The sequence below is a fragment of the Salvia hispanica genome, chromosome 3 (genome assembly GCF_023119035.1).
Source record: "Salvia hispanica cultivar TCC Black 2014 chromosome 3, UniMelb_Shisp_WGS_1.0, whole genome shotgun sequence".
NCBI classification, from domain to species: domain Eukaryota; kingdom Viridiplantae; phylum Streptophyta; class Magnoliopsida; order Lamiales; family Lamiaceae; genus Salvia; species Salvia hispanica.
The window spans coordinates 11,039,406-11,054,162 of NC_062967.1; the positions used below are offsets into that span (position 1 = coordinate 11,039,406).

General features: G+C 37.2%; 1 protein-coding gene and 1 pseudogene across 1 annotated transcript; both read left to right on the forward strand.

The window, feature by feature from the left end:
- Positions 1–199: 199 nt before the first annotated feature.
- On the forward strand, positions 200–5,463 carry LOC125210922 (annotated as a pseudogene).
- Positions 5,464–12,980: 7,517 nt separating this feature from the next.
- On the forward strand, positions 12,981–14,033 carry LOC125215531 (zinc finger protein ZAT5-like). The gene has a single exon (XM_048116974.1). It carries the CDS (start codon positions 13,138–13,140, stop codon positions 13,879–13,881), a length of 744 nt encoding a protein of 247 aa, XP_047972931.1. The 5' UTR covers positions 12,981–13,137; the 3' UTR covers positions 13,882–14,033.
- The last annotated feature ends 724 nt before the right edge of the window (positions 14,034–14,757 follow it).

Genomic DNA, 14,757 nt, shown 5'->3' on the forward strand with positions numbered 1-14,757 from the left:
ATAAATTAATGCATATACTCTCCTTCCGTCCCTGAAGTACCAGCAATTATTAAAAAAACTACTAATACAAATTAATTTTGATACATTTGTAAATTAGGATCCGTTAGCTTTAGCCTTTATGATACGTAGTAGTATTAAGAAATTTATTTAAATAGAAGTATTGAATTTTGGCCCATCTTCCAAAAGTTAAGCCAACACGAAGCTCTGGTTTGATTTCTGCGCCGCCTTCAGTCGTCTTCTTCCTTAATCTCGAATCTCAGCCTTACCACCTGCATTCCGACGAGCTCAGCACCAACCACCACCAAACCGAACAGAAACTCCCAAATCCCTAAATTATGAAAACCCCGTCACCGGACACCAGATATTGGTGTTTCATACTGCAACATTGTCTTCCTATCTGATTTGACGTCGATTCTCCGATTTTGGAAGGAGGAAGCTCAGGAATTGAGCATATATTTCGGTTACTGCGAGCGGCAGATGCAATGGATCACCCAACATTGGAGCTGATAAAATCTATCCCTCTTTACAATCCATCTCCAATTTTCTTCATTAGTGTTCCAGCCTTCCAGGTATGCCAATGCTATATATTGCTATAACTTTTGCCCTCTAGATATTAAATGCAGATGGTGGAATTGAGCATAAATTTGAAATTGTGTGGTGGAATATTGGAAATCAAGTGTTGAATTTTGAAAAAAAAAAAACTTAGTCGACATTGTAGATGCACAAAGTCACATACTTAAACCCTTATACGAATTTAGAATACATAGAGGTGTTTCAACACTTTCTTAAACCCTTATACGCAAAAAAACTAAACAACTATGTGAGACTTCTTCATTTATTATAGGTTCTTCTTTTCGATGATTTATGAGTATTTTTTTCTCCTCTCAAATCTTAACTAGCTTTTTCATTCACTGTTCAATCTTCACTCTCTCTCAATACCATTAAACTCATTAAAGCTTCAGTTTTCCCTCCTCCAGCGTCTTCTCGACTCTCTCTGAAATTCACGCCGCCCACTCCTCCAGGCTCCGGCACTGACTCTTGCTCCAGCCCCCTGTATCAGAGCCTTCGCATGAAAGACTTTGTTATTGAACCGCCTGAACAAATCCTCACAAAAGAATAAGGCTGCGCTTATTGAAACATCTGATTTCCCAATACCCATCTGAAGGATTCTTCCATTGGCTTATGCCAAGCATTCAAGAATGAGGGCAATTTTCATTAATCCAGGTATGTTGCGATTTTACATTTGAAGTATCACTAGTTCCGGATTGAATGTTTGTGAGATGGTTTTGAAGTTGACTTTGTTACAGGAATTCTCCCTTTCCTGCTAATGCAGTATCAACATATTTGTTCTTTTCATGTTTATGTTCATTAATGGTTCTGCTCCCTTCTGTTGCTGCAGTGCTGAAACTGCGGCTTGAGCAGGAACCGTTCTACTTGTATAACACTTTTAAAAGGTTATCATCTTTGAATGATGGGACTAGTGGTGTGGATGTTAATGAAGGATCCAACAATGAGGGGAAGTGGAGAACTCCTCATAGTAATGGAGGAGATGCTCATATGAGGACACATGAACTTCTTAGGAGAGGGATTGAGAATGTGTGTCATATATTGGAAAGTGGTCCGTGGGGACCTTCATTGGAAAAAGCTCTCTCTTTGTGTGATGATAAACCTGAGCCAGACCTGGTTATTGGAGTGTTGAGGAAGCTGAAGGATATCAATCTAGCAATTCACTACTTTAGATGGGTGGAGAAGGCGACAAACCAAGTGAATCTGCCAGAAACATACCATTCGCTTCTGATACTGATGGCAAGGTGTAGGAAATTTGATAGAATTGGACATGTTTTGGAGGAAATGAGTCTTGCTGGATTTGGACTTTCTTTCGAGACTAGCATGGAGTTAGTTTCTAGTTGTGTGAGGGCGCAAAGGTTGAGGGAGGCGTACGATCTTATGCAAACAATGAGAAACTTTAAATTCCGTCCAGCATTTTCAGCTTACACCACTCTTATAGGGGCACTGGCTGTGGTGCGTAAGCCTGACACCCTAATCTCATGCTTTCCCTCTTTCATCAGATGCAGGAGTCAGGCTATGAAGTAAGTGTGCATCTGTTTACGACTTTAATTCGTATATTCGCCCGTGATGGCCAGGTTGATGCTGCTCTCTCCTTGTTAGATGAGATGAAGAGCAACTCATTTCAAGCAGACATTGTTCTCTATAATGTGTGTATCGACTGCTTTGGTAAGGCTGGCAAAGTTGATATGGCTTGGAAATTCTTTCATGAGATAAAATCCCATGGTCTCATTCCTGATGATGTGTCATTTACCAGCATGATTGGAGTTCTTTGTAAAGCTAATAGGATGAATGAAGCTGTTGAGCTGTTCGAACAGATGGAGCTGAAGAGGTCTGTTCCATGTGCATATGCTTATAACACCATGATCATGGGCTATGGGTCTGCTGGAAGGTTTGATGAAGTGTATAAGTTGCTTGAGAGGCAAAGAATGAAGGGGTCTATTCCAAGCGTGATTGCATACAATAGCCTTCTTACATGCCTTGGTAGGAGAGGAAAAGTAGATGAGGCCTTAAAAGTTTATAGTGATATGAGAACAGATGCCATGCCCAACCTCTCTACATATAATATTCTTGTGATATGCTTTGTCGGGCAGGAAAACTCGATGCAGCTTTAGCGATACAACATGGCATGAAGGCATCTGGCATGGCTCCTGATATAATGACCGTCAACATAATGATGACAGATTGTGCAAGGCTAATAAACTGGATGAGGCTTGTTCTGTCTTTCACAGCATGGATCGTAAAGTTTGTAGCCCAAACAAATACACATTTTGTTCCCTGATAGATGGCTTGGGCACGCATGGCAGAGTAGATGATGCATACAAATTATATGAAGAGATGTTGGATTCTAACGAGGTGCCAGATGCGATTATATATACTTCCCTAATCAAGAACTTTTTCAAGAATGGCAGAAAGGAGGATGGTCATAAGATTTACAAGGAAATGGTCCGGAAAGGCACCTCACCAGACCTCACACTCCTTAACACTTATATGGATAGTGTTTTCAAAGATGGTGAAACAGAAAAGGGCAGAGCCTTGTTTGAAGATATCAAAGTGCAGTTTACCCCTTATGCACACGAAGCTACTCAATTCTAATAAATGGTCTCATAAAGGCTGGTTTTGCACGTGAGACTTACGAGATCTTCTATGCAATGAAGGAACAGGGTTGTGCTCTTGACACCCTTGCTTATAATACTGTTATTGATGGATTCTGTAAATCAGGTAAAGTTAATAAAGCTTACCAGCTATTGGAGGAAATGAAGGCCAAAGGTCATCAACCAACTGTAGTGACATATGGCTCTGTTATTGATGGGCTTGCTAAGATTGACCGGCTTGACGAATCTTATATGCTTTTTGAAGAAGCAAAATCAATTGGAGTGGAACTGAATGTAGTTGTGTATAGTAGTCTTGTAGATGGGTTCGGAAAGGTGGGCAGAATAGATGAAGCATATCTCATCATAGAGGAAATGATGCAGAATAATTTGACACCTAACATCCAAACATGGAATTGCTTGCTTGATGCACTTGTTAAGACAGAAGAGATTGATGAAGCCCTTGTCTGCTGGAACTCTATTAAAAGCTTGAAATGCATACCTAACATCGTAACATACAGCATTCTTATAAATGGTCTCTGTAAGGTTCGGAAGTTCAATAAAGCCTTTGTGTTTTGGCAGGAGATGCAGAAACAAGGGTTGAAACCTAATGCAATCACCTATGTCACCATGATATCTGGGCTTTCCAAGACTGGGAATATATTAGAGGCCGTTAAACTGTATGAAAGATTCAAAGAAAACGGAGGTATACCTGATTCGGCCTGCTATAATGCAGTGATAGAAGGCTTGGGCTTAGCGAATAAGGCAACAGAGGCATATCAACTATTTGAGGAAACAAGGTTAAAGGGTTGTAAAATACACACCAAAACCTGTGTGGTTCTTTTGGATGCACTTCATAAAGCTGAATGTCTCGAGCAAGCTGCTATAGTGGGCGCTGTATTAAGGGAAACAGCTAAATCACAACATGCTTCTAGATCGTTGTGATGTTGGATTTGCTGGTGCCAGAAGTTGTATATCTTTTGGTGTGTAGTTGGCTCTTCTATTTACAAGCACAGAAAGATTGAAAGGAAACTTCCACATGTTAAATTAGTGGATATTGAGGAAGCAATAAACTCAATATCAACTAATTTTATGAGCACTACACGTATTGGTCGATTAAGGGATTGCATTGCAGATTTGGCCCTAGAGGTATGATTATTTTCTTGTTAATATTAGTGTAAGATGGGCTGAATCATGAAATGCCATTTTTTTTTCTGCGCTGCGTGTTTTACTGTGGATGCATTCACTTTTCTTTTCAAAGTTGCTCTACTTATTGGGATTTAAAGGAACTGTTAGTCTGTTCATAGTTAGAAAAATTTATGTCCTGGTCTTTGCTTCATTAGTATCTTGGTTATATACATTTAAGCTGCTTGCCTGTTCTGTTGCTCATACCTGTATGCTTCTTGGCAAAGATGAGTACTTGTTACTAGACTGATAAAAGTATTGTTCCACCAGAAACTCTTCATAGAGTTCATAGGAGAACTAAGACATGCTGTTGATGAAATCCGGACTGAACTAAATCAAGTTGTTGAAATAAATTAGTTTGCTAAAGCTTTATTCTTTCTAGTATTAATGCTTAGTGCTGTTTTATCTATTGAACTATTTGCTCTCTCTGCGCAGGCGATGGGAAGAAATCAGACAGCTTTGGCCAGTAATGACTGCTCGCTATCAGAAAGTGCTAAGACTCCTCACTATCAGAAAGTGCTAAGACTCCTCACGATTCCTTCATAATCAGAGAGAAATATGCTAAAAATTGGAGCAGGTTCTCTTCTGTTCTAGTCGGTCTTTGTTAAATACCTGTTTCTATTGCTTCCTATCAAACTTAGGACTAGACATAAGCTGTCTTTTGTTACCATCAATTTCAGTTTAGTGCATTGACTCGTGCATCAGTGATATACTTTTTCATATGTAGATTCATAAGATCAAATTGGCAGTTTATTATGACTTGCTTGTAGTAACACAGACCACAAGTACAGCTGGTGGTTTGTTAACCTGACACGAAAATAAAGATTTTTTTAGCCTTATTGTGTTTGTGACATCACAATAAAAACACGAAATTTTTTTATTTCTTGTCTTATTTGTAAATTGTGTCAACCAGTTAGAAAAAGATTAAGAGGTGATTCCGTTTCGTTTAGTGAAGTTGATGTCGGCACCATTATATCTTGTTGGTTCTTCAGCATATTAATGAGAGATGACATATAGTTTCATAAGATCAACTTAGTCAATGTACCTTGTTTCACTTCTTCAGCATACCACATAACTCTTTAGAGCACTCCCAATGGTTTGGGGATAAACTCCCTTATTTCTCCCTAACTCCTGCCACATCAGCGCCACATCAGCACCAAAATTTATCCCCAGTTTTTAGCCAACTTTTAGCCAACCTCTGCAATGGTTTCTCCCTTATTTCTCCCTAACTCAACATTTCATTTTTACATCATCACTAATTTAATTGTTTTATTTTTATATATAATAAAGCTAGCTTATTTAATTTATAAGATAAAACAAATAATAGTAATAAAGTTCATTGTATTAAACACGGGTACACATTACAACGAAGAAAATTAAAAAAAAAAAAAAAGTACACGAATGGAAAAAAAAAATCAAAAAAAAAATTCAAAGAAAAAAAAATTCAAGGGCGGTGGGCGCGGTTTCTATTTGCCCACAATTCTTCGATGATATCGTGTTGTAGTGCTTGATGGGCCTCCTTCTGGTGTATGTCCATGAACGCCTGGAACCGTTCATGTTCGTTGTGCGGTACACCCTGGCGGGCGGACTCGGTTGAGACACCGTGACTCGATGATGCAACACTTGGGTCGTTGGTGACGTCGAGGACGCCTTCGTGTTCATCATCGATGATCATGTTATGCATGATGATGCACGCATACATGATATCGGCAATATCCCCCTGGTAGAAAAAGCGTTAGGTCGTTATTAAGCATGTCTGAAATAAGCATGCGAATCCAGACGTTGGTCGACAGCGCAGCAAGAATGATGGTGGGATCACGTGCAGCACTTGATGGTGAAGGCCCAGCTTCTCGCCCACGCAGTGGGCGATTCTTTGCTGTCAGTCATCCCATTCGATCTTTGCCCGGAGAGCATCCCGGAAAGCGTGGGTCCTCGATTACCCGATCAGTAAGGCTAGCGATCCCATTGCGTCCGGCCCGAAAAAGTAGTCTTCCCCCGAAAATATCTGCGCACGCCACAAACGGAAATTCTTGAGCTTTCGTTGCAGTCGTCTCGCCGCATTACGAGATACTCATCGAACATGTCGGCGGACCCTGCGTATGCCCGGCACCGGATAAGCAGCAGTTACATTTTGTAAAGGCGATAGTCCAGGGCTTCCTGCTTCTGCGTCTGTTGGGCAGTTCGAAATGTAGCAGACAGCGCGTCGCAATCACCTTGAGAAGAAAGGCGGCGCGTTTTAATAAAGATGGAGAGAAAAAAGATTGAAAATTTGTGTGAATGAAGTTTGTGGGTGATGAATGGAGGAAGAGGATGAAATATTTATAGGGGTGGAAATTAGAATATGACCGTTGAGGAAAAAAAAAAAAAAAAAAAAAAAAGATCATCGCCGAACAGCTCCCCACAGTGGCCGGCGATGATCCGGCGATAGCCCGGCGTTAAAACGCCGCTTGGCGTAAAATCGGTAGGATTTTCGCCGAAAAATCGCCGAAATCCTCCCAATGGCCGGCGATAAGTCGGCGATATCTGGCGAAAAATCGCCGGATTTTCGCCGTCGCCATTGGGAGTGCTCTTAGTCTATTACGGTAGAGTGCCAGCTTTGACTCCTTGAAGCACAGACATAACATAATACAAATTCCATATTACTTTACAATATTAGTAGGAGTAGTACACAGTAACCAGAGGAAAATTTGTGAGGTAATTTGCAAAATAGTTGAACTTCTCTTATAAAGAGAGTTCAGCTGCACATTATGTAAAATAGTTGAACTTTCCTCTCAAAGCAAGCTCAGCTGCATATAAAGTAGGAATTTTTTTTTTCTATTTACTCCTGTTCCACTTATATAGGCAAAATAATTGTTCACCATTGAAAAGGAGAATATAACAACTATTCACTATATAATGTGCACTTTCCTAATTTAACTCTACTAAATGAGCATATAATTTTCCTATAGGATCAATAGACATCTCTTGAAGTACAGTAAATTAGGGAAGGATTTCCTTTGATATAGTATCAAGTATGAGACCCTGTGGACATTTTCAGTCAGTCTTATGATATGGAATCTACTTTATGCATTCTAGTTGGAAAAACAGAAAAAGAATCTTCTTACTGAAATGTTGCTTGAGGAGCAATGCGATCGAGAGGTCTCTGAAACTTATGAAGAACTTTCTAATTCAATAGCTTCAGGTGTGAAAGAGAGGCCGCCACAAGCCAGAAAGGTGTTTGTTAAATATGGTTACTAAATTGTTCACGTCTAAACAGTTAGGGGGTGTTCGGTTGCCAAGATTAAATCCCATGATTAAATATGTATTATGTTTGGTTCATGAGATTGAACACTACAACTCAATCCTAGATGGATAGTCTCATGATAATTAGTCATAGCCTTCCCCCTCCAACTAAAATAATCCCACAACTTAATCCTAGATGGATAGTCTCGTGATTATTAGTCATGACAACCAAACGCCACCTTAGTTTTAACAAACTTATATACGTCGAGCTAAAAGCAATGCAATGCTTTTAATATGCATAATTCAGTGTCAAGTTCACACTGCTCTCTTCCTCTTCATGTAGGTTGAAACATTCTTTTCCATTTTCTCCAGGAGCTCGGGTTATAATTCAGTCGAAAGTATGTTCTGACAGTGAAGGTAGCTCAAATGGACATGTATGAGAATGAGACTTAAGAGATGGAAGACTTATCACACTATTTTCTGAATGAATTGTTTACATCGATGGAGCCATGGTTGAAGCCTTTTGAGGTGACTCTTCATCTCATGCATAAGAAATTTTGTTTTCGTGGAAATATTTTCGATTGAATTATGCTGAATATTCGACTTTAGTGTCGTTTTTGCTGGTAAGAGTTAAGGTAGGCCTTAGGTGTACCAGACATGCCACTGAACATGATATATTGATATTTACACTAGGATGAGTTCATTAGTATTCAAGCACTGTACTATTTTTGCCCTATTTAAAATTTTCAGGCGTAAATTTGTAGATTAACAAATTACAATGTAGTTATTGCCTAAAATAATTTGTTGTACACTGATAAGAAATCTCAGCTTCCGACTTGTGAAATGGTCCAACCCAGTCTCAGACCCAGCCCACTAATGAAATGAAGCAATTATGGGTTAGATTTATTATAGATTGAAACTTGAATCGAGTTTTGATTGGGTCTCTTCTAAACTTGGATCCAGTCCAACCCAGATAGTATCCATAATTATTAATTTTATATTTAAAAAATATTTCTATTCTTATTTTAATCATGTTAATTATCTATATTATTTATATTTTTCAAAATCCTCCTTACCATTAAATTTTCTGAAAAACAATTGCAATAAAATAAAATTGAATATGTATAATTATTTAATAAATAGTACTCCAATATAGTATTTAATTGTAATTCTAAAATTATGCAATAGATATAGAGACTATAATTGAAAATAAAAGATCTTACAAAATAATTTAATCCTACAAATATAATTATTTTTAATTCATAATACAGAGTAATATTTAATATAAAAAATTCAAAACCAAATAATTTTTTTAAAAAATAAATGAAAAACAATTATTTGCATAGCCCAATCCAACCACTTACCAAGTGTGCATAGGTTAGGAATTAGGATGGTAATGTGAGGTGAATTATATTGACAGCACTTGTAAAAGTATGGAGTAATTTGTATGAATAGTGGATAGGTTTATTTTTCTTGGAAGATGTGCTGCTGGCTAAGAGCTTTCCAAACCGAATGGCTGCTTTTCATTGCCCAACTAAAGCTGGAAACAACCGAAAACCTAAATCTAGTTGAGTTTTGTGGTGGAAAACATAGTTACTCTATTTGGAAGCATGATGTGGAGCCCTTGTTTTCTAGTTTCCAAATATAGTACGAGTCGAAAGAGATGAATTTCTAATTTCCATTTCTCCATAGTCCATACTAGTGCTGCCTAAGCTGTTAAAAATTGCCATGACGACAGTTAGGCATTATATACATGTGAAACTGTGCTATATATTCGTCTCATCCCCAAACAATAACCTTGGTGCACAACGCGTGCACGTGGTTCGCTTAATTCAACTATGAGGGCTCAACTTATTGGGGGCCATAATGTGCAATTTATTAACGTGAGTAATTTTTAGTTGATGCCAAGAATTAGCAAGAAATTGTAATAATGCAGTTGATCATTGTCACTGGATTAGTTGAAGTCCAACTTAGTTGAAGTTCAATTTCAAATTATCTTTTATAATGCATGTTGAGTTTGGTTGGTGATTTATTGTCAAATCTGAGGTTTCTTGCTAAGAGTCTTGGTAAAAGCAATTAAATGCCTGCATTCTTTAAGCAATAGCTTTCTCATCATGAGTAAGTATTAGGTAGGATTAATATTTACATTTTTTAGTCAATGTCAATCTCTTTAGGAGGAATATAATCATATGATGAGATGAATGAGTTAATTATATGTCAAATTTAGGAAAATACTAGTTGAGGAACATGGTGTAAGTAGAGGTAGTTTATAAGAATTGGTGAGTGATGAGAGGGGTGAGTATGGTGTGATTGTAAGTAGTAGAGTTGGCATAAAGTCAACATCAAAGAAAGTAGGGAGTTTAAATAGCCAACTTATCCACCTATTTTGGGCCTTCTTTTGTGTGCATTTGGTTACAACTTCCACTTCACAAGTGGGTTCTCTCTACACATCCATCACTAGATCCACTTGTATCCACTGTACACACAAAGTATGTGGTAAGCTAACTTATATTATTCTTATATATCTAGACTATCATCTAAACTAACGGATTAATAGCTGCTACTTTGGGGAGTTGGCTTAGTGGTCGGAATAGGGACCGGGACAAAGTATGTGGGTACGTAATTCATGTTCCCGCCCGCCCCAATCCCAATCTCCGAGGAGAAATTTGTCCCCATCCATAGTGCTATATCAAGTTGGATCTGTAAAATTGTTACTATTAATCCAAAAGAAGTATCTTCAGAGATGATTACACAGAAGTGAATGCAATTAATTAAAATTGTATCATGTCTTAGTGCAACTAAAAAAGCAAAAAGAGGTGATTTAACAGTGACACACAATTTTAATTAGGTTGGAGCACATGAGTGCCTTGCACATCACCTCATACACAACATTTAACTTTTGACTATAATATACCCGTATTTAAAATGACTATAATGTACTCATATTTACATTAAAAGGGTTTATATTTAGTAATGTAAATAATTAATATGATTGGCATAGGTGTTTAGTTCCTTACGTGCCTGACACTGCCAACTAAACTTCACTTGAATTTGTTACGCCAAGAATAAAATGGGGTCCCTTTCTACTCTTTCTCCGCCGCTATATTTGTTGCTTCCACTAACTATACTAACACTTTACATTAAAAATGTTGTATCTAATTTTTTTTTCTTAATACTCATCAATAATCCAATATAATTCGAAATATTACATATTTTCTTGATAAAATATTGAACTTCCCGTAGACAAAGAATTTTAGTTTCTTGGTTTATTTTATTTATTCGAATACATTATATCACCAAGTCTGCATCGACCCAACGTAGTAATTAATTTATACGCAATATTATTCTCTTCTTAAAAATCATTTGTTGAGTTGACTTCTAATTTTATTAGCTAACACTTGTAAAATGGTTGATCACAAAGTATAGCTAACACACTCAACAATAATTTGCGTATTAAAGTAAGACTTAGTATAATTGACCTATTTTATATACACCAGTCACATTATGAAATTAGCCTCTTCTCGAATTTTCAAAGAATGCAAATTTGTTACTTAATTATTAAGATATACATACGTGAAAGAAACACCAAAGTTGATTGGCCCTTATATAAATTATAATGATCAAATTATTAACATCTTTCTTTTCATCCATTTGGCCTATCTTTACTCTCCTCACTTCCTTCATTTTTGAAAAATGTATACATTGAGAATCAGTTTTTTTTTCTTTAAAAATTTATGAAGTTATGTGAGTTGACATCAACCACGCACGATCAATCCGTTTAAGTCAACAAAAGATACATCTACTTGCAAATGATTGAAATAATCCAGTGTTATTGAACTCCACCTTGGGAAACAGTTTGTCAAATTTTTAAAAATTCGAGAAAAATGACAACTTGCATCCAGTGCCATCTTTTATTTAATTTGTTGAAAATATTAGATGTATCGGATAAAATACAACAAATGTTTATTTATTTATTGGTAACTAACCAAGACAAGTACCTGGCAACAGGCAGTTTTAATTTGTTGTAGATTTCACAATAGTTCACTCATAATTGATGATTGTCCAACAAAAGGAAGCCTAAAACAGTCATTTCACTCGTAAGTAATCTTGGAAGCGTGGATTGCAAGGCCAGTTGATAAAATCAAAGATTCTTCAACACTGAGATTAATTAATTTATTTTATTATAGGGTTCTCCTTTGTTGTATATCATTACAAAAAAATAATTATTACATAAATATCATCTGAAAGTATATGATAAAGAAATTTGAAGCTGTGAATTAATAGTCACATGTCACAAACTGTCCATAGATAGTTACTCTTATGGCACACACACTCTTCACAATCCTTTCCACTGGCATTTAGTGTCCCTACACAAGTCCTTTTCTTGCAAATGCAACCCTTGGGTATATATATAGCCCAATTATAGATATATTTAATTTTTAACTTCAATTAGTACTTTCTTCTAAATGCTAAATAAAATTATGAAACTTACCCTAGATCTCATTTCTATCATGTAGTACTAAACATACACACACCATACATTTTCACGAATATAACGGCGAATATAATGGCATGTAAAATTCTAGTTCTGTCACTGACTCACTGTGTATATTAATTTTGTGGTATATTCGATATTTTCACTATTATAACAAGGAGTGGATAAAGAGTGAGTGGAGAGCAAGTATATTGAAAAAAAGGAATATAATGTTGTCGAAAAGGGTTGATGGGGTTTGCTTGAAAGCCAGTGGAATCTTGTTTGTATGCTCTCTTCTCTCACTCTAAAGTATACTTTTCTTTAAGTTTAAGAAGAGATGGAGTGAATGAGGTGGAGCATGCCTTTAACGTGCAATCCCCCTTGCTTTAATGCCTCTGCTTATTTCTCACTTTCGCTGGCAAATTGTGAGATTGTATTTTAACATTAAATAAACATAATCACACTTATAAGAAATATTTATTTTATTGTTTACTAGTAAATCATTTGCGTGTGTTAATGACTCCCTTATTTCCCATAACAGAAAACCATATTATTAAAATGAATAATTTATTTATTACTATGCCCTTCAAGAAAACAGCATTAATAAAATTTGAGGGATCATGTTACAATGTTCCACACCATGAACTTTCCCATCATATTTTATTTTAACGTACATTAAAGCCTCTGACTTAGACTAATCAATTAATTAGCTTTATTAAATGCCACTCGATTTTGATCTATATTACCATATTTTACACAGAACATAACTATAATAGTTGAAGATGCATACTAATATTTTCATTAGTATAAAAAAAAAAGACAAAATGAAATTGTGGTTGGTTAAGAAAGTAGGGAGAAAGATAAACAGAGGATTCACACAAACTTTTATAGTTGGAAACCGAAGCAAGAAAGATTGGTTGGCTTAAGCTAAAGGGTTGAGTATTCACGATATAAATATATATTGGTCTTAATTATAAGCCTCACTATTTCATTCTCACTTTCTCTCACACTTAAATTCCACTCTCAATAATAGTGTGTCTTGTGTTAATCTTTTCTTCAATTTCTTCTTCACTCCCAATTCAATTTATTTATTTGGGGATGATGAAATTGGAGGAATTTCACGATCAAAATATGATCGTGAAAGGGAAGCGGACGAAGCGGGCACGGGCGTCTTCCTCCGCCTCCTCCAACGCGGAGTTATACAACTCATCTCCGGCCACCTCAAGCGGGATATCGAGGAGCACGGAAGAGGACGAGGACATGGCCAACTGCTTGATCCTCCTCGCGCGTGGGAATTCCCCTCCGCAGCCCGACGAAATCAAGGCTAAATTCAGCAGCCGGAAATTCGCCGAGATGGCCACCACCGCCGTCGGAAAAGTAGGCATCTACGTCTACGAGTGCAAGACCTGCAACAGAACCTTCCCGTCGTTCCAAGCGCTGGGCGGCCACCGCGCCAGCCACAAGAAGCCCAAAACCGCCGGCGAGGCTGATCAGAAGCCGGAAAATCAAGAATTGGAAGGTGGAAAGGAGTTGAGGAAATTAACCACTGTTTCTCCACCACCATCAACGCAAAATGATCCCAACAAGTCCAAAATGCACGAGTGCTCCATTTGCGGCTCCGAATTCGGATCCGGGCAGGCCCTCGGCGGCCACATGCGGCGGCATAGGTCGGCCGCGCCGCCTAGTGCTAGCGGAAGGATTCCCGGTGACCAAACGACGTCGCACGAAGAGAAGGCGAGGAATATGTTGGCATTGGATCTCAACCTACCGGCGCCGCCGGAGGATGAGAAACTACAGCCGCTAGTGTTCTCCGCCGCCGCGCTGGTGGATTGCCACTACTAGATAGGAGGAAAATTGGGGTTGACATTTGATCATGTGAATAATTATTTTTCTTACCCACAATACTATTATAAATTTATGAGTCCCATTATTCATTATTGTTTGGGTTATAATTAATTCATTGAATACACATTTTGGTTGATTTTCATATTTTATTCCTTGAGTGATGAAGTTTAAGTTGAATTCTTTGAGTGAGTAAGTGGTTACTATTCACGGTTGCCTTTCATTCACCAAAAGTGAGTGATGTGGCATCTTCTCATGTTTTCTTTTTGTTTTGTTATTTTAATTGGAATGGAAGTAACAAAATGCTACTTTCAAGCTACTTCATTTTCTTTAATGGAATATCGTTTATTACTATTTCCAATCATATATAACAACCAATTTCGATAATTTCACTAATTGATGGATTAGTATTTATGAGTGGGAGAGCGACTTGAGCAAGGGGTAGGCTTACGGCATGAGGAGCACCACAAGCAAAGTGATGGATTAGGCTGTGTTTGTAATTTCTATTTCAAATAAAAAATAAATAACAAGATTAAAAATAAGAGGTTTTCTTTGAGTGTATGTTTCGACTTTCCATTATATGACGAGGAATAAATGGATAGGAAAGATAGCAAACCAACCCATCACTTATTCATCTTTAAATATTTACATATTTAGGTTAGATAGCCTAGCTTTCAGCATCTCACTTGCGTTTCCATATCACTAATTTCTCAAACGCACCTAACTAATTACCTTTAACTAACTACAAATAAGCCTTTAAGTAATTTAACTAACTAAAACTATTATCTACTAATCCGGTGATTGTTACTAACTAATGGTAGTATTATTTATTAAGACAAAAATTAAATGAGACGTCAAATATGAAACATAGTAGAT

Bases quoted from the DNA above. Each gene is read 5' to 3' on its own strand.
- LOC125215531 (XM_048116974.1), top strand. From the start codon at position 13,138: ATGATGAAATTGGAGGAATTTCACGATCAAAATATGATCGTGAAAGGG.